Below are 23,960 nucleotides of genomic sequence, written 5' to 3' on the forward strand. Positions count from 1 at the left end.
TTACTTCTCAACTTCATGACTGCTACTCGGGCCCTTCCTCTAGCGCCAACTGTTGCTGGAAATTGGACCCGGGGGCAATCTTCGGTCGAGGAGAGGGAGCGACTGTTAGTCCTCACGGCGGGGCGGCGGTCTGTCGGCGGGCGGCGTCCTGCGTCCGGGGCGATCGGAGAGAAGGAACAGCAGGTCCTCGCAGCGGGGCGGCGATCCGTTGGCTGGCGGCGTCCTCCGTCCGGGTGCCTGCACACGAACCGGTGGCCGGGTTCTCCGGCGCCGGCCCTCCGACGCTCAAGTCAGGGAGGGGGCAAATAGTGGGGAGAAGGAGATAAACAGTGATTTTTGGGTGTATGAATGTTCCAATCCCCTCTTGAGAGGCCAAGGCTCCCTTTTATATGCGGGGGTCGGTTTACCTGTGATGTAACAGGGCGAGGCCGTAGTACGGCTTGGCATGTTGTTCAGGTCGGCGCTCGGTCAGGCGAATCATCGCGCTGATGTCGGCGGTATGGCCGAGATCAGAGACTTATCATAGTCGAGTAGACCCTGCTGGGTCGATTTGCCGTGGAGAGCTGGGGGTCCGTAGATGTCAGGAGCCATGCGCATTTATTGTGGAGTAAGTCGGAGATCCGCATTTATTATGGAGTAAGCCGGAGATCCGCATTTATTGTTGAGTGTGCCGGAAGATTACAGCGGCCATGCGCAATAAATGCCGGAGGGGTGTTAGAGTACGGTCCTCGGACATCGGGGTTTCTCTTAGGTCGGAGGTTTCGGGGTCGGTCGTCTTGTGGCCGAGCGTTCCGAGGTCGGACGCTGACTTCGGCTGTCCGGGGTCGGAGGTTGTACGGCTTCTTAGGGGCATTTATGTCATTTGGGGGGAAACTTTATTCCCCCCAACACGTGTGTTTTAGAAAAACTTACTAGATGGCAGGGGAATGTAGTTTAGATTCAAATTCTCATAAAATTTGGATCCTAATATAAACAGTTTGTTCGAGCCCTAATCATCATTTTTGTAATCGAATTACCCACAATCACCATATTAGTGATATAATGGTGCACTTATAATAAATTTAGGCAGCAATTGGTGATCCAAATAGGACCACCTAGATAATTTTAGATCACCGATAATTCTTATTGTAAGTAATTTGATTCTGATGATTTAAAATAACTGTATTTCATATGCTATGTTCAAAGATTCTTGGATATCCTTAAGTAATCTGTTTGGTATTCCTTGAAAATTTATGATCACTCATCATAATTACCAAATTTACCCTTGATTTAGTCTATAAAAATATTTATTAATTATATAAAATATATTTATAACAAAATATTAGTTTATATCAATCCTATAAATTATTAATCTAACAAAATATATTAATTATTATTATAGAATTATTATTAATTATTAGTATTTTTATTTATATTTATATATTTTTAAATACTAATAATTATTTTGATTAGAAAAATAAGATAAATAGGAGTAAGATATTAAATACTTTCGTTATATAAATATAAAGTACAATAATATATTTTCTGCTATTTTTAAAATTATTATTAAATAATAATATTATATTATATATATAATTAATATAATATAATATAATATAATATTAATATTAATATAGTATATTAACAATATTTTGATATATCAATTTTTTGATTAGATTGAGAGGTAATTTTGTCCTTAAATTTTAATTCAAGATCACTATCTTGGGAAATCTTGAATTTCTGATCCTAAGGACAGGCATTTCATCACTGTGTTGAACGGTGATTTGAGAGGTGGGAATGCTTGAGTATCACGGCCATGTAAGATTATCATTGGGCGATCTTAAATTTCTAACCTTAAGGATAGGATTGGACGATGATTTAAGATGTTGGGATATTTTGGTATCACGGCATATAGAATCACTATAATGGAACTAAATGTAGTCCAACCAAACATGATAATCTCATCATCTCCATCCACACTCTTAATTTTGAGATGATCATTTTAAACCAATTGCCTTTAAGAATATATCTGATCAAAAGCTAGAGTTGGAACGAGAATGGAGGGTGTTGCTGGAAATTGGACCCGGGGGCCGCCGCGAAGCCGGGGAAGGAGGAGCTCCGCTGCTACAGGGGGCGGACGGCGGTGCGCCGGCCGGCTGCGTCCTCCACCGTGGGGCGTGGGAGCGTCCGAAGAGGGGTGTGCGCCGGCTGGCTGTGTCCTCCGCTGCGGGGGGGTGTGCAAGTCCTGCAAGGAAAACCGGTGGCCGGGCTCCCCGGCGCCGGCCCTCCGATGCCTAAGTCAGAGGGGGCAAGTATGTGGAGAGAGCAGGGAAGAGAGTATCTGGAGAAGACAGCAAGAACATTTGGATAAGATAAAGAAGACGAAGAGGATGATGTCCTCAATTGTGTCTGTACTTCCCGGCGGGTTCAGTCCCGGGGATCTGTTTCCGTTTTTGTTGTCCTCCTCCCCTTGGTTCTCCCAGGTTCCCTTTTATAGGAGGGGATTACGTTACCTGGGAGGTAACCGGGGGATTTGTCCCTGTCTGTGATAATTGGGCACGATTTGGCCCATTAATGGCGTAATGGAGAACGGGACCGGATCAGACCGGAATCAGGGAGTTGTCACGGTCGATCGGACCTGTTGGAGTGGTTGAACCGCCGGCTGTGGTGGGCCTGGGGTCCGTGGATGGTAAGTGCATTTATTACCGAATGAACCGGCGGTCAGGGAGAGCCATACGTTCTGATGGTTCAGTGATCCGGAGATCGTTTTGGGCCGTGTTCATTAAATGACTGAGTGCATCGGAGACTTGAGAGAGTCTCGTGCATTAATGGCAGGTCGTGCCGAATACCTGCGAAGATCTTATGCCTTGATGGCTTGGAGATAGTGGCAGGTTATAGTGGAGTTGTCAGGTCCCTTAGAGGGTTAGGTGGAAATTGGATATTTGGCTAAGGCATGGGCTCGGCCTTCTGGTCTCGGCCTTCTGGTCTCGGCTCTCTGGTCTCGGCTCTCTGGTCTCGGCCCTCTGGTCTCGGCTCTCTGGTCTCGGCCTTCTGGTCTCGGCCTTCTGGTCTCGGCTCTCTGGTCTCGGCTCTCTGGTCTATGAGCTCGAGAGCGGAAGAGCTCGATCACTTAGGATGAGCTCGAGAGCGGAAGAGCCCGATCACTTAGGATGAGCTCGAGAGCGGAAGAGCTCCATCACTTAGGATGAGCTCGAGCTTGCTGATGGATTTGGGTGCTATAATTACATTTGTGGGGTGGTCCATTTTTCCACCAACACTACCCCCGGACTTCCGAGTCCGAGCTGCTTTTTGGCTCGGGCGAAGGAAGTAGTTCAGTCATCGATCGTCCTGGTGCTGTGAGCGTTCTTACACCAAGGCGACTGAAGACGCTTTTTCTGCTCGGAGTCCGTTCTTTGGGGACGTCGGCAGAGAAGAATCCAAGTAAAGATAAATGAGAATGTAAAGACATTAAATGAATGGGTACCTTGTACTGTGTGCGTCCTTGCGCCGAGGCGACTGAAGACGCTTCTCTGCTCGGACTCCGTTCTTTGGGGACGTCGGCAGAGATCCAAAAATAGACAATATGGAGACATTAACGTAGAAACATTAAGTAAATGGGTACCTTGTACCGTGTGCGTCCTTGCGCCGAGGCGACTGAAGACGCTTCTCTGCTCGGACTCCGTTCTTTGGGGACGTCGGCAGAGATCGAAAAATAGAAGAGCGGGCTGAGCTCGTTGGCTGAAGACGATGGAGCACGAGCCGAGCTCGTCCGGTCAGAGAGGACCGCTAACTCATCTCGATGTCTCGAGCATCCCTATAGTTGGGGCATCCCGACGTCTCGGGGCATCCTGACCGTGGTCAGGGTAGGAGCACGAGCCGAGCTCGTCCGGTCAGAGAGGACCGCTAACTCATAGCCGATGGAGCACGAGCCGAGCTCGTCCGGTCAGAGAGGACCGCTAACTCATGTTCGGGGAGCACGAGCCAAGCTCGACGGTGGAAGCCGATGGAGCACGAGCCGAGCTCGTCCGGTCAGAGAGGACCGCTAACTCATGTTCGGGGAGCACGAGCCGAGCTCGACGGTGGAAGCCGATGGAGCACGAGCCGAGCTCGTCCGGTCAGAGAGGACCGCTAACTCATGTTCGGGGAGCACGAGCCGAGCTCGACGGTGGAAGCCGATGGAGCACGAGCCGAGCTCGTCCGGTCAGAGAGGACCGCTAACTCATGTTCGGGGAGCACGAGCCGAGCTCGACGGTGGAAGCCGATGGAGCACGAGCCGAGCTCGTCCGGTCAGAGAGGACCGCTAACTCATATTCGGGGAGCACGAGCCGAGCTCGACGGTGGAAGCCGATGGAGCACGAGCCGAGCTCGTCCGGTCAGAGAGGACCGCTAACTCATATCCCGACGTCTCGGGCGTCCCTATAGCCGGGGCATCCCGACGTCTCGGGTCATCCCGACGGATCGAGGCATCCCGACATCTCGGGGCATCCTGACCGTGGTCAGGGCAGGAGCACGAGCCGAGCTCGTTGGCTAACCTGAAAATAGATAAAATATTGAATTTATTTGAAGCCAAAGTGGCGTCCTGTACTTTTTGAAGATATTTTGATAGCTCTCGAGCTTCGAAGTCCCTCAGGACTTGGTTCGGCACCGGCCTTCTTTGGCTTGATTTTTTAGGTGTTTTGCGCTCGGGTTTCTGAGCTCGGTCTGCATGAGCTCGACGGGGGCTTCAGTGATGGCGACGCTCTGAAAGGGGAGCAATGTCGCGGGCGCCGTCCCAAGGACTTACGCCCGTAAGGAGGGAGTACATGCTGGTTTCTTGCTTGCTGCCGGAAGACACAAGACTTGGAAGGATAATGGGATTTAATGGGGCTGTACCCTTTGTCACAGAGGCTTACAATCCCATTTTAAAGCTCCATAACTTTCCTTCTCCAGACCTCAGCTTTTATTTCTCTTTCCCCCCAACTCGTTGACGTGAGACTTGGACTACTACTTCTCATTGGTTGCCCCCACATACGTCGTTGCAGCGGGAGCCATGCCTGATTCGAGATGGCTCGGGAGTCAGGAGAAAGTTTCTTCCTCTGCTTCACATGATTCCGTGGAGGCGGCACAGGAGGGGCCTCCACTTGTTGCAGGCTTTGGGCTGCAAATAGCTAGCGCTTGGACTTGCTGCACAAGCGCATCGAAGTGCTCGAGTTGGACTTGTGGAACTTGATCTACCGGAGATCTTAATGGTGAATTTTGGACTGAGCGTTTGGGACTTGGAGCATGATACTCGAAGGGGAAACCCGCTTGTAGGGGGCTCCGGTTGAACTGGAGCTGGAGGAGGCGGTGCCATTGGGATGCCCCTGGGTTGCAGGCTTTGGACAGCGGTAGCCAGGGCCTGCACTTGTTGTACCAGGGCATCGAACTGCTCCGGCCGAACTTGATGAACTGACTCGGTCGGAGGTGATGAGTTCCGGACGGAACGCTCCGGACTAGGTGGAGGTCGTTGAGAGGCATTGGAAGCCCCTTTGCTTCTTAGCTTCATGGCAGCGAACTCGGGCCCTTCCTCTAGCGCCAACTGTTGCTGGAAATTGGACCCGGGGGCCGCCGCGAAGCCGGGGAAGGAGGAGCTCCGCTGCTACAGGGGGCGGACGGCGGTGCGCCGGCCGGCTGCGTCCTCCACCGTGGGGCGTGGGAGCGTCCGAAGAGGGGTGTGCGCCGGCTGGCTGTGTCCTCCGCTGCGGGGGGGTGTGCAAGTCCTGCAAGGAAAACCGGTGGCCGGGCTCCCCGGCGCCGGCCCTCCGATGCCTAAGTCAGAGGGGGCAAGTATGTGGAGAGAGCAGGGAAGAGAGTATCTGGAGAAGACAGCAAGAACATTTGGATAAGATAAAGAAGACGAAGAGGATGATGTCCTCAATTGTGTCTGTACTTCCCGGCGGGTTCAGTCCCGGGGATCTGTTTCCGTTTTTGTTGTCCTCCTCCCCTTGGTTCTCCCAGGTTCCCTTTTATAGGAGGGGATTACGTTACCTGGGAGGTAACCGGGGGATTTGTCCCTGTCTGTGATAATTGGGCACGATTTGGCCCATTAATGGCGTAATGGAGAACGGGACCGGATCAGACCGGAATCAGGGAGTTGTCACGGTCGATCGGACCTGTTGGAGTGGTTGAACCGCCGGCTGTGGTGGGCCTGGGGTCCGTGGATGGTAAGTGCATTTATTACCGAATGAACCGGCGGTCAGGGAGAGCCATACGTTCTGATGGTTCAGTGATCCGGAGATCGTCTTGGGCCGTGTTCATTAAATGACTGAGTGCATCGGAGACTTGAGAGAGTCTCGTGCATTAATGGCAGGTCGTGCCGAATACCTGCGAAGATCTTATGCCTTGATGGCTTGGAGATAGTGGCAGGTTATAGTGGAGTTGTCAGGTCCCTTAGAGGGTTAGGTGGAAATTGGATATTTGGCTAAGGCATGGGCTCAGCCTTCTGGTCTCGGCCTTCTGGTCTATGAGCTCGAGAGCGGAAGAGCTCGATCACTTAGGATGAGCTCGAGAGCGGAAGAGCCCGATCACTTAGGATGAGCTCGAGAGCGGAAGAGCTCCATCACTTAGGATGAGCTCGAGCTTGCTGATGGATTTGGGTGCTATAATTACACTTGTGGGGTGGTCCATTTTTTCACCAACAGAGGAAGCTAGAGTTGGGAACGAGAATGCATGATGCAGCTGTTTGATTAGAAAATTCAATCCGAACTCTCATCAATCAGACCCTTTCTGATGCGACTCCCATCCCAATCCAGACGCCCGCAAAATAAACTTCGAAGGGCGCAGACGGCGCGGTTACGAAGTTACAGCCGCCCGAACCTACCAAAGCCTCTTTAAGAGAGGAAACACGCTAGGATAATTTTTTAGTTGATATATCTTTTTTCGCGGGTCGTTTGGGGGTGAGATTTGGATTTTTATTTCCTTCATGGATACCAATTCTCATTTAAAAGTAAATGATTTGAATAAAGTGATTAAAACGACGAGTAGCTGTTCACCGAATCATCGAACCACTCCCAACCAAATTACCATCAAATTCAACCTGATAATACTTCAACGAAAATGACGATCTGATGCCCAGCCATAAAAGTAATAAACAAATTCAGAGGAAACCCAAAGAAAATTCACATAAGGCCAAAACAGAGCACATATAAACTAATAAAACAAAGGTTTCTAATTCATTGCTTTCAATGCTTTGCAACATATCGTTTCCATCGAAACGAAAGCTAAAACTAAGATCCCAAAAACATAGCAATTACGCAGTTTTTTTAAAAAAGAAAAATTAGATAAGAAACCCTAGATCTAAGAGCTGGTGAACTTGGTGACGGCTTTGGTGCCCTCAGAGACGGCGTGCTTGGCGAGCTCGCCCGGGAGGACGAGGCGAACGGAGGTCTGGATCTCCCGGGAGGTGATGGTCGGCTTCTTGTTGTAGCGGGCGAGCTTGGAAGACTCCTGGGCGAGCTTCTCGAAGATGTCGTTGATGAAGGAGTTCATGATGCCCATGGCCTTGCTCGAGATGCCGATATCTGGGTGGACCTGTTTCAAGACCTTGAAGATGTAGATCTTGTAGGTCTCGCTCCCCTTCTTCGCCTTCTTCTTCTTCTTGTCGCCGGCGCCGCCCTCCTTGGTCGGGAGGCGCTTCCCGGCCTTGGGCTTCTTCTCGGCGGGGGCCTTCTCCGCCACAGCCTTCTTCTCCTCTGCCGGCTTATCAGAGACCGGCTTCTTCTCGGCAGGCTTCTTCTCGGCCTTGGGCGCCATGAGGAATCGAGATCGAAGGCGAGATTTAGAAGGAGAAGAGATTTGGGAAATTTCTGGTGTTGGGGAAAGCGGAAATTATGCAAGAGGCTTCGCGCAGGAGAAAGATGGTCTGGGCGGAGAGAATAAAGATATATATATATAGAGAAAGTGGTGGATGGGGATTGCACGATGGGTTGCGCCCCGGATCGATGAGCTGGCAATATCGGTGACCGTTGATGTTTTGTGAAGGGAGATGGGCGACATTGGACGGCTGAGATGCGACTGAATCGCTTCGGTGGGTGGGTCGATCCCGCTAGGGCTTCAAGACGTGGAGTACAGGATACGGCACCTCCAAAAAAAAAATTAATTATAAAGAAAGGCAAAAGAAGCCGCGGGCTTTTATTAAAAATTAAATATATTTACAGCAAAAATAAAGAACAGCACGAGTATATTCCGAGGGCGGAGATGGACATATGCGCGAAAAAAAAAATAAATAGTTTCAAACTGATAATCAGAAAAAAGAATATTAATGTTCGTAAGAAAGAGCAGTGGAGGCAAAAACCTTACCTAAATCTATAAGCAGGAACAAGTTTCAAGCAATTTCGCATAGATTTTTAAGCTAACATTTTTCAGCTATACCAACTTTTTTTTAACATGAAGAGCTATGTTTTGCCGATCTTCAAAACCAAGTTGTTGTTCCTCTTTTCACATCCAAATAAGATTTTAAAAAAAAACACCAAAATCCAGAATGGCCGCAAGCTCCAAATATATTTTTTTTATTTGTTTTGATCAATCTTAATTTATCATGCATGTACGAGCGCGCGTATATATATATATATATATATATATATATATATATAAAAGTATCTTGGATTTATATAAAAGTTTTTTTTTTTGGTGCTATGTACACAAAAGACCTTCAAGACCGTCCACACTGTAGCGTTTGGCTGGGGTTGGGCTTTGATGAATTATAGTTGCTGGAAAACTATTTATGGGCTTTTTTACATACATAGCTCTATCAAGTATACTATATATTTTTGATTCCAAAATCTCTATAGTTAAACCTAAGAAAACTCTTAAAATAAATACAGGTTTTCCTTTTCTGATAAAAATCTGAGAGTGAGATTCCTTACTATGAAGTTTATATGCCCATCATCAGCTGCTAGACACAGGTTACAACAATAACAACACTCACCAAGTTACAAAAGATTATGAAGCAGAAAAGATGGCCCTTCTTGTTTTCACAATTAAATTTGTTCTTTTGTTTCTTGTAACAGAATTAAGAATGGAAGAAACTTCGAACCAACCAAGATTGGAAACATCTTACAACTCCTTTGATTGGTCTGTACTCATCATGAGAATCCAGGCAAAGTTCCTGGCAGATCTGAACCATAGACATGCCCCATCTTGATTCTTTTGGTCTCCAGGTATATCTTGTTTTCTTCTGTTATGGGGGACATAACTGGGACCCTCCCAACTACAGCCAGACCGTAGCCCTTAAGTCCTACAAACTTGGCTGGGTTGTTGGTCATCAGCCGCATTGTGCGCACGCCAATGTCCCTTAGAATCTGCAGACACCAATAAAAGCTTCTCAAAGATAATAAGCCCATTTCAGAAGAACTACCAGTACCACCTGCTTTCAGAAGAACCGAGTTAATGAACCCATTTCAATAAAGCAAACAAGAGAACCATGAAGTTTTCCTCTCTTCAAGATATAAGAGCTATGAACAATGCTAGCTCGCAGAAGTTTACCTGAGCACCAATGCCATACTCGCGAGCATCAACAGACAACCCAAGTTCCAGATTTGCTTCGACTGTGTCATGTCCCAGGTCCTGTAAGTTGTATGCACGAAGCTTGTGTCCCAATCCGATGCCTCTTCCTTCATGACCGCGTAGGTAAACTAAAACCCCTCTGCCAGCCTTCTCGATCAGCTGCATTGCGAGATCTAGCTGACTGCCACAGTCACACCGAGCAGATCCAAGGATGTCTCCAGTCAGACATTCGGAATGCACTCTTGCAAGGACATCCTGCCCGTCTCCAATATCACCCTGCAAATTAATTTTAAGCAACCCATGCTCTTCTATGTGATGATGACAAAAAGCTGGCTTGGCAAAAGCATGAAAGAAATCATTGTCATTTTTCTGACATTGCCGTATCAAGATAAATGGGACTTCCTTTGAGTCATGGCGGCAAACAAAGGAGGAAAGAATGCTAAGCTACTATAACTCACATCAGGATACAGAGCTTATATAGTTGCACATTGAAGATACGGAGATCCTTCAAATCACTTATGAGTTTATTCAGTTTGTACTTACAGACTACTATCAACACATACATACCTGCATTCTCAGGAAATCATAAACACAGCTCCCATTGGAGAAAGTGATATTTGATATGATTAGCTGAACTCTAGCAGAGCTGCAGTTTGAGGAACAAAAACACTTGATGAGGCTTGGGTTTTCTTACTTTAAGGTTGTTCAGGATGATTTATATATTTGTAGATTGTGTGTTGGCTTAAAATTGGTAGAAGAGTCGGATAGTGTAGATTTTGGATTGCGGAGTTCGAACAGGAATTGCATGGTACATATCAGTTGTTATGAATCTGATTATTTCAACAGAATGTATTATGATTATAAGAAAAAAAAAAAGGCACTGGTTTCTATCTTTCCTTCTCTCCTTTTCTCTGATGTGTGTGTGTGTGTATGTTGATATCTTCCTTCTCCAAGAGCTTTTGCATATATTCTTCTTCTCCTCCAACAAGGAACAATTTGCTGCTGCTACTTGTTACCTTATCAACTTAGATGTTCCTACAGGAACCAGCAGGGGGGATATTTTACATATCAGATTGTCGACATTCATTCTTCTCTGTTCTCTTTTGATATATGCAATTTTAGTAACGGTTTATGTCAAATACTTCTGTAAGTTTATAACATAAGATATATCCCATAACCATTCCACCTGAAGGTAAATTACCATATCAATATTGTCATATGAAACTCCAAATTTTAAACATCTATTTAGGTTATTAAACACATTTCACTTCCCAAAACACAATCCTACTACCGTGCACAAGTTAAAGCAGATGCAGATATTCATTTTGCTTCAAATACCTTCACGACAGCAATGTGCTCGGTGCCATCTAACTTAGACCGATAACAATAAGCCTGGAATAAGCCCCATTTAGTCGGCAATCGGGAGACAGCAATTCTTTCCACCAGTTTCTCACGTTTGCTTCTATACCTGAAAAAATATCAGTATGGGCAAAAACATGCACAAGATCTTCAATTCAGTCACCATTGCAGAAGCATAAAATCAGGAATCTCACGTGTGCGGGAAAAAAAAAAAGAGAGAGTAAAATAGACATTTATGACAGGGAGTCCATAATATGAAAACATATATTGAAGATGCCAAAGAGATGAGAGATTGATTCCTTTTCCTTTTCCTTTCTATATGAATATATGCAGTAGTGTATTAGATATATCACCATTCACCAGTATATGCAAGCATTTCCAATACACCATCTCTGTTTCTGAGAGATTGATTTTATAATTACATAACAGGGTGCTGAACATGAAATTATGATCTTCATATTGCCATGTAACTGCAGCAGGTAATTACAAAGACTAATTTTAATTCCTCATACAGATTAATATCCTTAATGATCATAAATTCATGTCTTATTATAACAGGAAATGACTTCATCGTGATTGGAAAAAAGAAACAACACCCGAAGCATAGATGATGTATATTTTGCACAAGTCATAGCAGTCTTTGACTTATCAAAACAGAAGGTTCGAATTCATAACTGAGCTAAAAGTTGGCTAGATAATGAAATGGTTCTAACAATGTTGGTTTTAATCGGTGGTCGGCCTTTTCCTCCTGCCAGTGCTATACACTTTGTGTACTCAGTGGCTTTTCATGACATACATTAAGAGTTATAAGCTAATCATTTATTTTCTTGTTTTTCATTTTTGTTTTCTGGGCCATCAAAATTATATCTTCTTTAGATTGACTGGTGTACATGAATTCCTAACCAAAAAGAATTTCGCATCACAATATATAGATCTCATCTGAATAAAAGAAATGCATGCATGCTGCAAAATTATGATCATATAGGAGACAAAGATTATACATGATAATAATACATGATCAAGCCTTATTACCTGATGTACTCACCGGATCAAATCAGTGATCGAAATGATTGGTAAACTATACTCCTCAGCCATCTTCCTCAAAGCAGGCAGTCCTGCCATGGAACCATCCTCAGGATCGACGATGGTTGAAAGAACTGAAACAGGCCTTAAACCAGCTAGAATAATCAGGTCCACTGATGCCTCGGTATGACCGGCTCTCTTCAGAACACCACCATTTCTATACTTAAGAGGAAATACATGGCCGGGTCTTCTGAAATCTACCGGTTTAGAATCAGGTGAAGAAAGAGCAAGAATTGTTTTTGCCCTGTCTGCAGCTGACACACCAGTAGATGTGCCCACTCTCGCATCCTAGATGGAAAGTAAAAGGCAATTAATTAACCAATTCCAGTTCCAGTAGATGCTCGCCATACTGCTTATTGAATCATGAACTACAGCAATTTAAAAATTCTTGGAACTCGATGTGTAGTACCACTGTTACTGTGGAAGCTGCAGCTGAAAGATCCTCAATTTCAGTGATAGGAGACATCATAGGAATCATCAGGCTCTCCAGGTCCTCTTCCTTCATGCCCACAGACACAATTCCAGAACCATGCCTGATCATGAAAGCAATAGCCCGAGGATTTACTAGAGTCGCTGCCATGATAAGATCCCCTTCATTATCACCATTTTCATCATCTACAGCAATCACAAACTAGAGAATAATAAATGAATTAACTTGACTGCTGCTGCGCTTTACAGGAAAAGATTGAAAAGCTAAAGCAAGAGCAGATAGTAAGCTAACACATGAAATGCCCTTCTTGGGGTCCCTCGCAGACACCCATTTTTATCTCTGTTCATGATCAAGTAAGACATCTAGGAGGCTGAAGATTAAGTCTGACAATATAGACCAACTGGACTCTAAACCCAAATTCAGATTCTATGGGCTTCATTCCATTTTCTAGTTTCTTCCGAGCAATCAAAATTGACAGGAGAGACCATTGTGCCACAGAAAGATAGTTCATGGTCTGAATACTAGAAAAATTTATAAGGGATAAAAAAAAATTATATGCTCAGTTTGAAAAAAAAAATGATAAGCAAGAAAAGAAAGTTGATGCAGAGATAAATGAAAACCCAATCAACAAGCTTTCTCCAACTAATTTCTGCTGGCAGCCACTGTTTCAAAGGAGATGCTTTTATTAGTTCTGAATTAGTGCATCACGCAATTAGTTTGTGATGTAGCTTAATAATATAGCAACAGTGATTTCCTCAACATAAGGTTTATATCTGACCATATCCACAAAGATCATACGACAGATTGACATAACCTATGTGATCTTCGAAATCATCATAAGCTGACAGCTAAACCAATGGCAACTAGGTAAGTTAGCAGAGAAGGCCAGCGACCGATGACCAAGGCATGCAATTTGATGAAAAAGGCAATCTTACTCAAAAATCAAAACAAAAAAGTGCTCTCAGGAAGGATCGAACTTCCTTGGACCATTTCAGCTGATCATCGTACACCATGTTGAACTAAAAACTTTATCTCCACAGTAGGTCGAATTCAATATAGCTTGATATGCAGACAAGCCATCAGACAGACAAATGAAATAAGAGAAACATGACAGTTATTATGAATTAGAAATAGACCTTTCCCTGACGTAAAGCATTGATGGCCTGATCAATGGAGGAGAAGCCTTCTGAAGGGCAGTCGGGATCGCCCTCCGTATCACTGACAAAGAAATCTACCGTTTCCTGAGTTATTTCAGCACTCACAGTTCCAAATGAAACACCTGATTCATCAAGCTCACTGGAAAGAGACCCATTATCCCTTCCCTTCAGATAACTCTCCATGTTTTCTGCACCCCCCATCCCATCCCCACCAATTGCAAAACATCCAAATTTCAACCATCCTTTTCTAGTTACTCCAAATCCCAGACTGTGCAAACCGAAAAAGGAGCGGTGGAAGCTGATACATATATCAAAATTCGAAAAAAAAACAGATGATAAAAACATAGATTTGTGAAGAAGAGTAATAATGAATAAAGTCCACGAATTTGAGGAAATTTTTTACCTTGAGTTGGTGATAGCATGAGGCAACAACGTGGAGCTAACCAGAAGGCAATCCATTCAGGGAGAGATTCAAGTACAGACAACTCATAACTTACGTTTCCATACCTCTATCAGCTTAAGGCTCCAGGCATTCCCTTTAGGCTTTTGCTCGGACTTATCTGCTTATTTGGAAAGTGGAACCACATCAAATAGGTGGAACAATTCAGACCTCAACTTCCGGATATGGTAAGCCAATATCATGACCACGATTACATAAGATTGTCCCCAATATATTATAGATTTCATCGAGATTATATTATCTATACAGATGGTAGTCCATCAAAATAACCAAGCAGGCTTTCTCTCCGTTTTCTTCCTTTTCTTCTTACAATTTGACTATAGGATGACATCTGAATTACATAATTGCATACAAAAATGGTTTTTATTAAGACAATGAGTCAAAGGGAAGATGACACGGATACACTGCATATATGTGCGTTTTTTTTGTTTTTGTTTGATGTAACTGCATATATGTAGACTTAAAGATGCTTTTCACCAGTATGCCATGTATGAATAGTTTCATCACATTTGTATATCTAACTCACAAGTATTGTGCAATGTGAATTTAGAATTTGAAATTCTAAATTCACCACCTGAATATTCTATGAGTAACTTGCTTTCAAATCAGATATCAAATTTGCAGCAGTACAGATGTATCATGGCTGGAAGTAGACTTGTCTGTGAAAAAAGGAAAAAACTGGGGATGCGGGGGGAGCTTAGCTTAGGGGAGTGTTTGGCTGGAGCCCGGCTTCTTCTAATGGCCTATGGTTTCGGACCCAGAACCTAGTTCATTATTTACACTAACCCAACATCCACCTCCTTGTACTTAGTAACTTCATTCTATCATAACATCCACCGTATAAGTTTACTTTAAACTGATACTATACAGCCAGGTCACAATGTACGCAAAATCAGTTAGGTAATTATATTCATGAGAATGAAAATTCTGTTATTGAGCCCAGCAATTGTCGATGCAATACTCAAGATGCTCCATCATTGTTGCCGTGCAACACATGAACGGTGGTGATTGTGGATTGGACTCTCAAATTTGCTTCCCAGAATTTGAGAAGATCTCATGATGCCCCATTGTTTTTTCTTTTTCTTTTTTTCTGAGGAGACTCCAATACCCTATTGCTATCATTCCCTTTTCTTCAGTTCCATTGCTTGCTTGCTTAACTTTAAGTTTTTTTATATATATATATATATAAAGAGGAGGCAAAAGGAGCCATCCGGCTTTTATTGAAGATTAATCACATTTACAACAGAGATGAGCTAGGGGCATAGATGAGTTACATTGTCAAGAGAGGAAAGGAACATATGCAAGAAAAAAAGCTAAATAGTTCCAAACCAAGTACCTGATAATCAGGATAGAAATGTTGATGCTCGTAAGAAGAAACAATAGAGCATTCACAAATATTTGCAGAAAAAAAATACTAGAATCCAAAAAAAAGCAGTGCTTAACTTCAAGTCCATCCAATTTATTCACACTGCTGGCATAAAACAGCAATAATAATTCAGGTATTTCACTGTCGTTTTGCTATGAATGCATGCAAAAAATTCTGTTAAATCAGAAAAAGGAGTTGGAGAAAAAAAAGATATCCTTGCCATGACATCAAGCCTATTTTGAGGCGATCGCATTGCATTGAACTCTCAATGTACCATAGCTATACATCAAATAAAAATCCTTCACCATGCGTGCCTTTTCATTCTAAAGTCGTCTACTTCTCGCGTCTTGAAACTGCACTCGGGATACCTGTTGATGTAATGAGGAATGACATGAAAAGCCTTTGCAAACAAAACGATGGCACATTGTTCCATGGAGAAGCTCTTGGTGCATTCAACTTTCTCTCTTGGGTGATAAGGCGCTTCGTTCATTCGTCATCTTTCCTAGATCTTCCAGCGAAGAGCTATGCGGCTAAACCGATCTATGATAACCCAAAATTACGTCCACCCATGGTTTTGGTGCACCAAACCTCTTTTGCTTCAAGCCGTAGGACATGATTTACTTGCACGTGATCTGGGAAGAGTATCTCTCATAATATGATGGCGAGAGACTGCTGTAACCAGGAAAGAATGCTGAGATTATGATACAAGCAATGAATGCCACGAAAACTTACTGATGGCTGCTTGATTCAGGCATTTGAGAGGTTGAGGCCATGGATGAAGGTGCCATTCCCACCTGAGGAAAAGATTCACCCGAGTCTGACCCGGGCCGATTGCCTCTCACTGCTTCCCACCTGAGCTCCTGGTTTCGAACTGCCTCAGATTCTAAAAGACTATATCCTAGGGGCCTTCCTTGGTACGTGTTTTCTCTGGGTAGCGTCCCTAACAAACCATTCGCTGAAGCGGGAGAATCGAAATTGCTACCGGAAGCATACAAAACATCGGTTCTGCATAAGGGGCAGGTGGAGTGAGAGCGAAACCAAGGGTCAATGCAGGAGATGTGGAAGATGTGAGCACAGTTTGGCAGCAATCTCAGCCACTCTCCTTCTCCAAACTTCCCCAAGCAAATGGAGCAAGCACCGCTGCCATCATCACTCTGCTTCGTTTTTTCCCGGAACTGAACGGCCGGGAGGGACTGTATGATGGCAGAAGCCAGGCCTTCACACTGCAACCCTGGTGAAGCGTTGTCTGGGTTGTTCTCGCCTAGAAGTCGCCTCCCGGTCCTCCTTCTGAACAAGAATGGACCCGTATAGCCAGGTGAACAGCGCCTTTTGATGACCTTGTACAAGCTACCAAGCAGCAGTATAAAGCAAACAGCATAGACAGATAAAATTACAGGCTCTTTCCAATCTAAATCTAGGATTTGAGGCATAGTATCTCAAGACTGCATATGTTTTGGTAGAGGAAAGGCGGAAGGCTATGAAGAGAGGTATCGCTATAAATAAAACCTTGTTCTTACCAATTTGACGCAGGCATCGGTTACAACGATGTTGAGTTGGAGTTGATTGGGTTGGCGATAACTCTAAGGATGGTAGCGTAAGTGGATGCATTAACTGACAAAATGACATTGGTAAGATAGCTCGTATACTACAAAGCAAGCTAACTTCGCATTCTATTGTCACAATGGAAGAGTCCAACTGTCCAGATGAGCATGACTTTAATTATCCAAGCATGTCATTAGTATTCTATAAATCTCATCAGTCTGAGGATGCTTCCTATCCCCATTAAAGAACACATGGACCTCGTTCCTGATCTCAATCCAGCTGCATCCAGGAATTCTCCTCATCTCCTTCTCCTTCATCTCCCTCCTGATCGCCGACACGCTCTGCCATCTACCGGCCGCAGAGTACACATTGGACAGCAGAACATAAGACGATATGTCCTTCGGGTCCAGCGCAATGATCCGGCGAGCAACCGTCTCGGCCAAGTCCTTATTGGAATGTATCTGGCAGCCTCCAAGCAAAGCCTTCCAAAACCCGATCCCCGGCTCGAATGGTAGCTCCTGAAGAAACCTCTCGGCATCTCCCAATCTCCCAGAGCGAGCAAGTAGATCAACCACACAAGCATGGTGCTCAGCTCTCAGTATCTCTGGTTGTTCTGTCTTAGCCAAGTTGAAGTAGTTGTAACCCTCCTTCACCAGGCCTGCATGGGTGCAGCCAAACAACAGGCCCAGAAGGGTGACACCGTTCGGCTTCAAATTCGAAGCCCGCATCCTACCGTACAATTCCAAGGACAACTCCCCTCTGCCGTTCTGTGCACAGCCACAAATCGCAGCATTCCAAGAAACAACGTTCCTCTCCTCGAGCTTATCAAATACCAAGACACTGTCTTCCAAACAACCGCACTTTGCATAGAAGCTAATGAGAGAATTACCCACATAAACATCAGGCCTACTCAAATATTTTATAGCACAAGCATGAAAGCTTCTGCCCATCCCAAGTGCCGCTATATTGGCGGCGGCACCGAGTACACAAGGGAAGGTAGACTCATTAGGCCGAACACCTTCTCGACACATCTCGACGAAGAGATTCACAGACTCTTCGTTCAGACCAACCTGGCTGCAGCCACCTATCATCGCATTCCACGAGACCACATTCCTCTCCGGCATGCTCCGGAAGAGCCAGAGAGCATCGTCGAACCGCTCGTTCTTCAGGCACCCGCTTATCAACGCGGTGTACGAAACTACATTTGGATTGCAAGTGTCTTCGAATGCACGCTGGGCTTCTTCGATGGTGCCCAGTTTGGCGTAGTGGTCAAGAAGAGAGCTGCCGACGAAGACATTGGATTGGAGGCCCATCTTTGTTGTGCAAGCATGGAGCTGCCTGCCGACGTCGAGGCTACGAAGAGCAGTGGAGGAATGGAGAGTGGTGCCGAAGGTGAATTGGTTGGGCCTGATATCGAGGGAAAGGATGCGGGAGAAGAGGGCGACGGCATCGCGGTGGCGGTTGTGGCGAGCGAAGGCGCCGATGATAGCGGTGGCGGAGACCAAGTCCCAGTGGGATGTCTCGTCGAACAGTTTGCGAGCGGATGGGAATGCGCCGCAGTTGCAGTAGGACGGGACGATGTGCGAGGATTCTACGGGGGTTCCAGACTTGAGGAGTTGGGCGTGGGCTTTTTGCGTGCTGAGAAGATGAAAGGAGGGAGACGGGAGAGTCTGCAGCGGATGTGGATTGAGGTCCGCAAGGGAGCTTTGGAGCTTGGGGAGCGACGATCTCATGCGGAGGCTGTGATTGGCGCTTGGTTTCAGCGCAATCACAAGCATGGAACATGGGCCTAAGCGACGACACCAGGGGTCCGTTGACTTGCAAAGTCCCATTTCAACATTTGGAATATACTTTAACATGTCGCATCCCAATCCTACTGTACATAAAAATCAACTACAAAATTTGCGCCGTGTGTGGCTGTCTGCTGGCGCCTAATTTTAGGTCCATTAAAGAAATTTTGACTGCTGGTTAGCAAATCTTAATTGAGATGAGTACAGGAAAAATAGAGAAAGCATCAGAATAAGTAATCCATCATGATATATATAGTGCTTGAAATAAAAAACTGAAGGCATTGCGCCGGCCTAAGCATAGTCTCTGAACTTAAACATGACAACATTTCATACTCCAGATGCAGCATGCTTCCTTCTGGTCTTGAAGGCTGGCACTGCATAATTTAGTAAATAGAACATTGTTTCTACTGAGTCCTTAGTTTCTTAGCCAAGCTTTGGTAGCTCCTGGCATGAGACGTGGACATTGCCTGCTTGAAACACGAATCTGCTGCGCCAAAGGAATTGGACGCGGATGCACCATCCATTTCGGATCCAACATAGGATCTCTCGTAATCTGGACCCAGAACTAAAGACCGGTTCGGTGTTTCGGTATTGCCTCCTTGGGCCGCAACAGGAGGGATCTGAATTGGCTTCAGCGGCGGGGGATTGCGCCACTGCGGGAGAGGCCCCGCCACAAGAAGAGTCTGAAGCAGTGGACCTGCTTCCATCACGGTTTGCAACAGCTTCCCTTTCTCCGGCAGAGCTCTCTTGGAGACAAGGCTATCAATTGCAGCAGAAGCCCTATCGAGTTTGCTGATGCATGAGGGGATCCCCATGGAGGTTGAGTTGTTATGTTCTAAGAGGATTGGCTGCTGCTGGAGCTGCGTATTGCTTGGGTGGAGCATGGTTAAATTTGACATATCTGGAGAGGACAGCGTAACAGAGAAAGGGTCGGCATGAGAGGAGGAGCCATGAGAGTATTGGGTAGGGGGATTGGACGGGCCATCAGATTTCTCGATGTTGGGATTGGCTCCCATGGGCTTGATCTCTTGACTTTGAGGCTGGAGATGGGAAACGAGGGAACAAAGCTGCGGTGGACTACCAAGAATGATCTTGTTCGGCAGACTCTGAAGCTGTGTCCTGGCTTCATCCCTTTCTTGCCTGGTTACGTTGAGGAGATGGACTAACTTGCTTATGCTTTCTTGGTTCCTCCTAATCTCCTCCTGGGCATTTGTTCGCAATGATTCCAGTTCCAAAGTGGTCAAAAGAAGCCTAGCCTTCAATTCCTCGACACCCTGTTTGAAAGAATACAGCATCAATTTGAAAACAGGGGAGCAGTTTGGCCCAAGAAATCCAGCCGTGCAAGACATTCTATAACTACCAGATAAACAATGTCTAATGCTTGCTTCAGACTATTGCTTCCAACCGAGACACAGCTTTGATAGACATGCAAGGGCTCAAAACTAAAACCAGTTACCTTAAAAAAAACACGAATAGTTATAGTATTATTTCAGCACGGAAGGAGTGTTTTATTTCAATCTCTTGCCAGTGGTTGTTTTTCAAAACATTCTAGTATTATGGACCGTCTCTCTCAACCGTTTAACCAAGTCACTCTCCTTTGTTCCAAGAACCTCGTGATTTAACCAGCAAAACTAATGCTTCCCTCAGAAAAAAAAAATGAAAACCCGGCGAGACTAATGCATGCAATCCAAAAATGGCAACAAAATAGAGTTCAGTCAGTATCATAACGCAGATCTTTTACAAGCATATCTATAGCCTCTTCTATGGCAAATTGAAGTCTTGAACACTATACTGAAATATCTCAAAGTTTTCCCTTTCCTCCTTTTTCTCCACCTCGGGAAAAGAGTTCATGCAGTATATAAGACTCTTTCTTCCATTGATATCACAATATCAGAGTGTATGCGTATGTGTGTGTGTGTGTGTGTGTGTGTGTGTGAGAGAGAGAGAGAGAGAGAGGCACCTCTTGCCGACCCCAAACAGAGAGCGTTCCCTCCATTATTGCCGCCTCCGCCAAAGCCCAAGGGCTGGCACCCATTTTCCGCACGGCGTAACCAACCCTTTGGCTCTTCTTATAAAGGTCTTCCGCTCCACAAAATTCCAAAAACCCGAACCACGTCGTAACACCCGAGTCTCAGGAAAAAAAAGAAGAGGAGAAGCGTCTTCAATTTACCCTCTCTTGTTTGAAGAAGAAAAAAGAAAAAAGATTGAGAAAATGGCACGTAGAATTCTACATAAACTCCCCATGGTTATCCGGAAAAGAAAGCAAATCTCTATCGAACCTCACCATCGCTCGACGGCCGTGTTCGTGGGGGAAAATCACACGTCTTTCGACCGTCTCTCCCTGTCCTCCTCAATCCAGCAGGCTTACTTGTACAGTAGAAAAGACTTGAACGCAGACTTGTGCTTATGTATGACTGTAGCTCGCCATGCCGGACTTGTTCATAACGTCCTCCTTCAAGCGTTGGGGTTTCGTTGTGTCTGGTTTACGGCTGCAAATGGGTCACGTCAGGTCCATGTCCAGTTTGACATAGACCCAGCTTAGATTAGCTTGAACTCCAAAATTTAGCTTGCCCATTGATGGACAATTTTTTTTTCGATTAAAAAAAAAGTCAATACATCCATACTCTATCGCAATTGAAAGTTTTTACTAATTTCAGACTCATGCTTGCTCTTGATCTATAGGAACCATTTGGTTTGCGAGTTTTAATAAAATAGATTTATAAAAATATAAAATAAATCAGTTTTACAAAAGTAGCTATTTGATTATTTTAATTAAACTTGTTTTCGTAAAATTTAGAAATAAATTTTATGAAAGAATTGCACGGGGCAGTCTCTTATTTAAATTATATCTTGATTTATTAGACTTAATTGATTCAGACTGGATTGGATTCAACCTAATCTTGAAAATTTAAATAGAAAGATAAATACCATGCAGTTTTTTTTTTTGTATAACGGTGGTTCACATTTGGCAAGTCTGAATGCAACCAATAAAATCAGAAAATAAAAGGCTACATAAATTCTCTAGCAACGACGCCTGGTTCATCCAAACAAAGCTAACCGAGTGGTGAGCCACAAAAAAGGTAACTCAGTTGGCGACACCGTTTATCTCCCGGTGTAGTCTAGTGGGACCCGCACTCTTCTAGATGTTACGGTCTCTTCTCGATGGTACGTCTTCATCTTCAGATTCACACGATCATCGAATTTAAGTCGCCTTCGAGAAGAATGCGATCCGTCTCCAACACCCGTTGAACATAGGACAACCCCTATCCACCGTTCCTCCACAAGCATTTGCTATATAAAAAAAAAAGAGCATCTAACAATAGATCTTAATCATGGTGTAAACGTTGCCGACTTTTTAAACCGTAGAGCTAAGAGAGTCTTCTTCGTGGGAGCGGCACGTGTGGTCCGGTAGAGGCCCACTTCCCGTCGGTAACGTGTCCACGAGTTGGGAACCGATGGTGGGTCAGAAAAGGAAGGCATGAAACGGACAAGCGAAGGTCCACGTGGCAGGAGACCCGCATCCGAAGGCACATGGAAGGCCTGGCTGGTCGACAACGACGGTATCCTCCCCTCCCGTTGGGCACGCGCGGTGAGAACGCGCCGCAAGACCTGGACGCCCGTCCGGCAGCGCAAGGGCTGATGGGACGTCAACGCGATGGTTTTTGGCCAAAGGAAATGTCAAAATTGTTTTGGCTAATAATTTTTTAAAAAATAATTAAAAAAAGTACTTAGTATCATTACTCCGTGATGTAGCGCCCGCAAAATGTTTGAATTGCACCCAGTCGTGCCATACTTGTGTCTTGCATCAATCCATCAATCCCCAGCCGTGCCATGGAATTGGTGAGCTAAGCACTGATAAGGAGAGATACTAGGACTCAAATGTTGCAAGTTTTGATTCTGAGTGCCGAAATCCCCATCCATTGCCCTTGTGGCTATTCAGACAGCAGCCTTGTTCCCTTTACTAGGACTAAACATAGTCTCTTCCAGCTTAAAATATCCTTAAGTAGAGGATTAGGCTGCAAAACTTTGATTTCCTAATCTATACTTGACTATGGGAAACATTTATTTCCTTTTACATCCTTTTATTTCATGTTCTTGATGAGTTTTGATACCCCTCTCTCTCTCTCTCTCTCTCTGTCTTTCTATGCTATTATGTGCTTCGATGGATAGGAAAATCAGTCTGCTCATCGTCAAAATTAGTGATTAGTAATCCAAATTCAACAATCCAAATCAATAAAAACAATCTAGATAATAAAAAAGTCTAATAATAATAAAAAAATATAGGTTCATCAAGTAGGAATCAAAACATACACTTTTAATAATATAATACTATTTTGTTATGATCTCATTGTTAAAGCTATGTGAATTTAAAATTATCCATGTTTTAAGATGTATAGGTCGATTGATCCATAAGATGAATTTTCAATTTATGTACCTTATCATATTTCTTGTATTATTAGTATAATTGATACAATTCTATTTATATTCAATGGTTTAGATTTTAATATTGGATAGTCTATCATTGATCTTGAAGATGAGCAGACTGATTTTATAATCCATTTGAACATGTAATAGCATTTATACACACACACACAGATATATATACACTCACACAAATGCATAATGAGAAATAAAATATTGAACATTTATAGCAAAATTAAATTGACTTCAATAAATAAAATTATTAAAAAGGTTTGTATGTTTTTTTAAGAATACTAATGTCAAGAAAAATATTGTGTTACAAAAAAGATCAACTATAAATATAATTCTTTTTGACCTTCAAGTGAATAATTGGTTTCATGCCTCTAAATTAATGCCGTGATATTTTGTATATCACACCAAAATCAGTCCATTTTGGAGACAATTTTAAAAAAATGCAGCAACTCTATTATGCTAATGCACGATTAGAGTATTTGTCTGAATAAAGTTTTACCTAAAAATTAATGTGAGAATTTGGTATAAAGGTAAGTATACATGTGGGCCCAATTTTCTCCTTTTTCATGCATTACATGATATATGATATACTAACTGGGACATAGTATTTTATATATTATATATTTAACTATTCTTTTCTTTGAGCAGCATGATGGGAATGTCTCCCTACCAGGGTTTGACCTGGAATCTCTCCCAGTAGCACGCCCTTGAAAGAGGGATGCCAACCATTTGACCAATGTCAACACCTATAGTGGACGAAGTACCGCTACATTGGTTCGATTACTATTTTAAAATTTATATAAATCACTTTATATGTAATAATAAATCTCGTCCACAA

At 44.1% G+C, this 23,960-nt stretch overlaps 5 protein-coding genes across 6 annotated transcripts; all 5 read right to left on the reverse strand.

Annotated features, from left to right (window-relative positions):
- Nucleotides 1–7,142: 7,142 nt before the first annotated feature.
- On the reverse strand, nt 7,143–7,877 carry LOC103705934 (histone H2B). Its single transcript, XM_008789847.4, has one exon. The coding sequence runs from the start codon at nt 7,747–7,749 to the stop codon at nt 7,294–7,296; it is 456 nt and encodes a 151-aa protein (XP_008788069.1). The 5' UTR covers nt 7,750–7,877; the 3' UTR covers nt 7,143–7,293.
- A 1,058-nt stretch (nt 7,878–8,935) lies between these two features.
- Nucleotides 8,936–14,091, reverse strand: LOC103705935 (probable monofunctional riboflavin biosynthesis protein RIBA 3, chloroplastic). 2 transcript variants are annotated; one of them, XM_008789851.4, is made up of 7 exons: nt 13,934–14,091; nt 13,510–13,828; nt 12,353–12,574; nt 11,906–12,231; nt 10,840–10,969; nt 9,481–9,777; nt 8,936–9,361 (listed from the first exon to the last, which is right to left on the reverse strand). In XM_008789851.4, exons 1-7 carry the CDS (start codon nt 13,987–13,989, stop codon nt 9,320–9,322), a joined length of 1,392 nt encoding a protein of 463 aa, XP_008788073.2. In that variant the 5' UTR covers nt 13,990–14,091; the 3' UTR covers nt 8,936–9,319. The 2 variants fall into 2 exon arrangements, with proteins under 2 accessions (XP_008788073.2, XP_008788070.2); XM_008789848.4 differs by having other exon boundaries at nt 8,936–9,296; nt 13,934–14,083.
- Nucleotides 14,092–15,551: 1,460 nt separating this feature from the next.
- LOC108511277 (RING-H2 finger protein ATL80-like) lies at nt 15,552–16,830 on the reverse strand. The gene has a single exon (XM_017842496.3). It carries the CDS (start codon nt 16,784–16,786, stop codon nt 16,085–16,087), a length of 702 nt encoding a protein of 233 aa, XP_017697985.1. The 5' UTR covers nt 16,787–16,830; the 3' UTR covers nt 15,552–16,084.
- Nucleotides 16,831–16,991: 161 nt separating this feature from the next.
- On the reverse strand, nt 16,992–18,832 carry LOC103705936 (pentatricopeptide repeat-containing protein At5g42450, mitochondrial). The gene has a single exon (XM_008789852.4). It carries the CDS (start codon nt 18,755–18,757, stop codon nt 17,072–17,074), a length of 1,686 nt encoding a protein of 561 aa, XP_008788074.3. The 5' UTR covers nt 18,758–18,832; the 3' UTR covers nt 16,992–17,071.
- Nucleotides 18,833–18,901: 69 nt separating this feature from the next.
- Nucleotides 18,902–20,823, reverse strand: LOC103705937. The gene is made up of 2 exons (XM_008789853.4): nt 20,649–20,823; nt 18,902–19,962 (listed from the first exon to the last, which is right to left on the reverse strand). The coding sequence occupies exons 1-2, from the start codon at nt 20,721–20,723 to the stop codon at nt 19,093–19,095; spliced, it is 945 nt and encodes a 314-aa protein (XP_008788075.3). The 5' UTR covers nt 20,724–20,823; the 3' UTR covers nt 18,902–19,092.
- Between the last annotated feature and the right edge of the window lie 3,137 nt (nt 20,824–23,960).

The sequence above is a fragment of the Phoenix dactylifera genome, chromosome 3, assembly GCF_009389715.1.
Source record: "Phoenix dactylifera cultivar Barhee BC4 chromosome 3, palm_55x_up_171113_PBpolish2nd_filt_p, whole genome shotgun sequence".
Classification (NCBI taxonomy): Eukaryota; Viridiplantae; Streptophyta; class Magnoliopsida; order Arecales; family Arecaceae; genus Phoenix; species Phoenix dactylifera.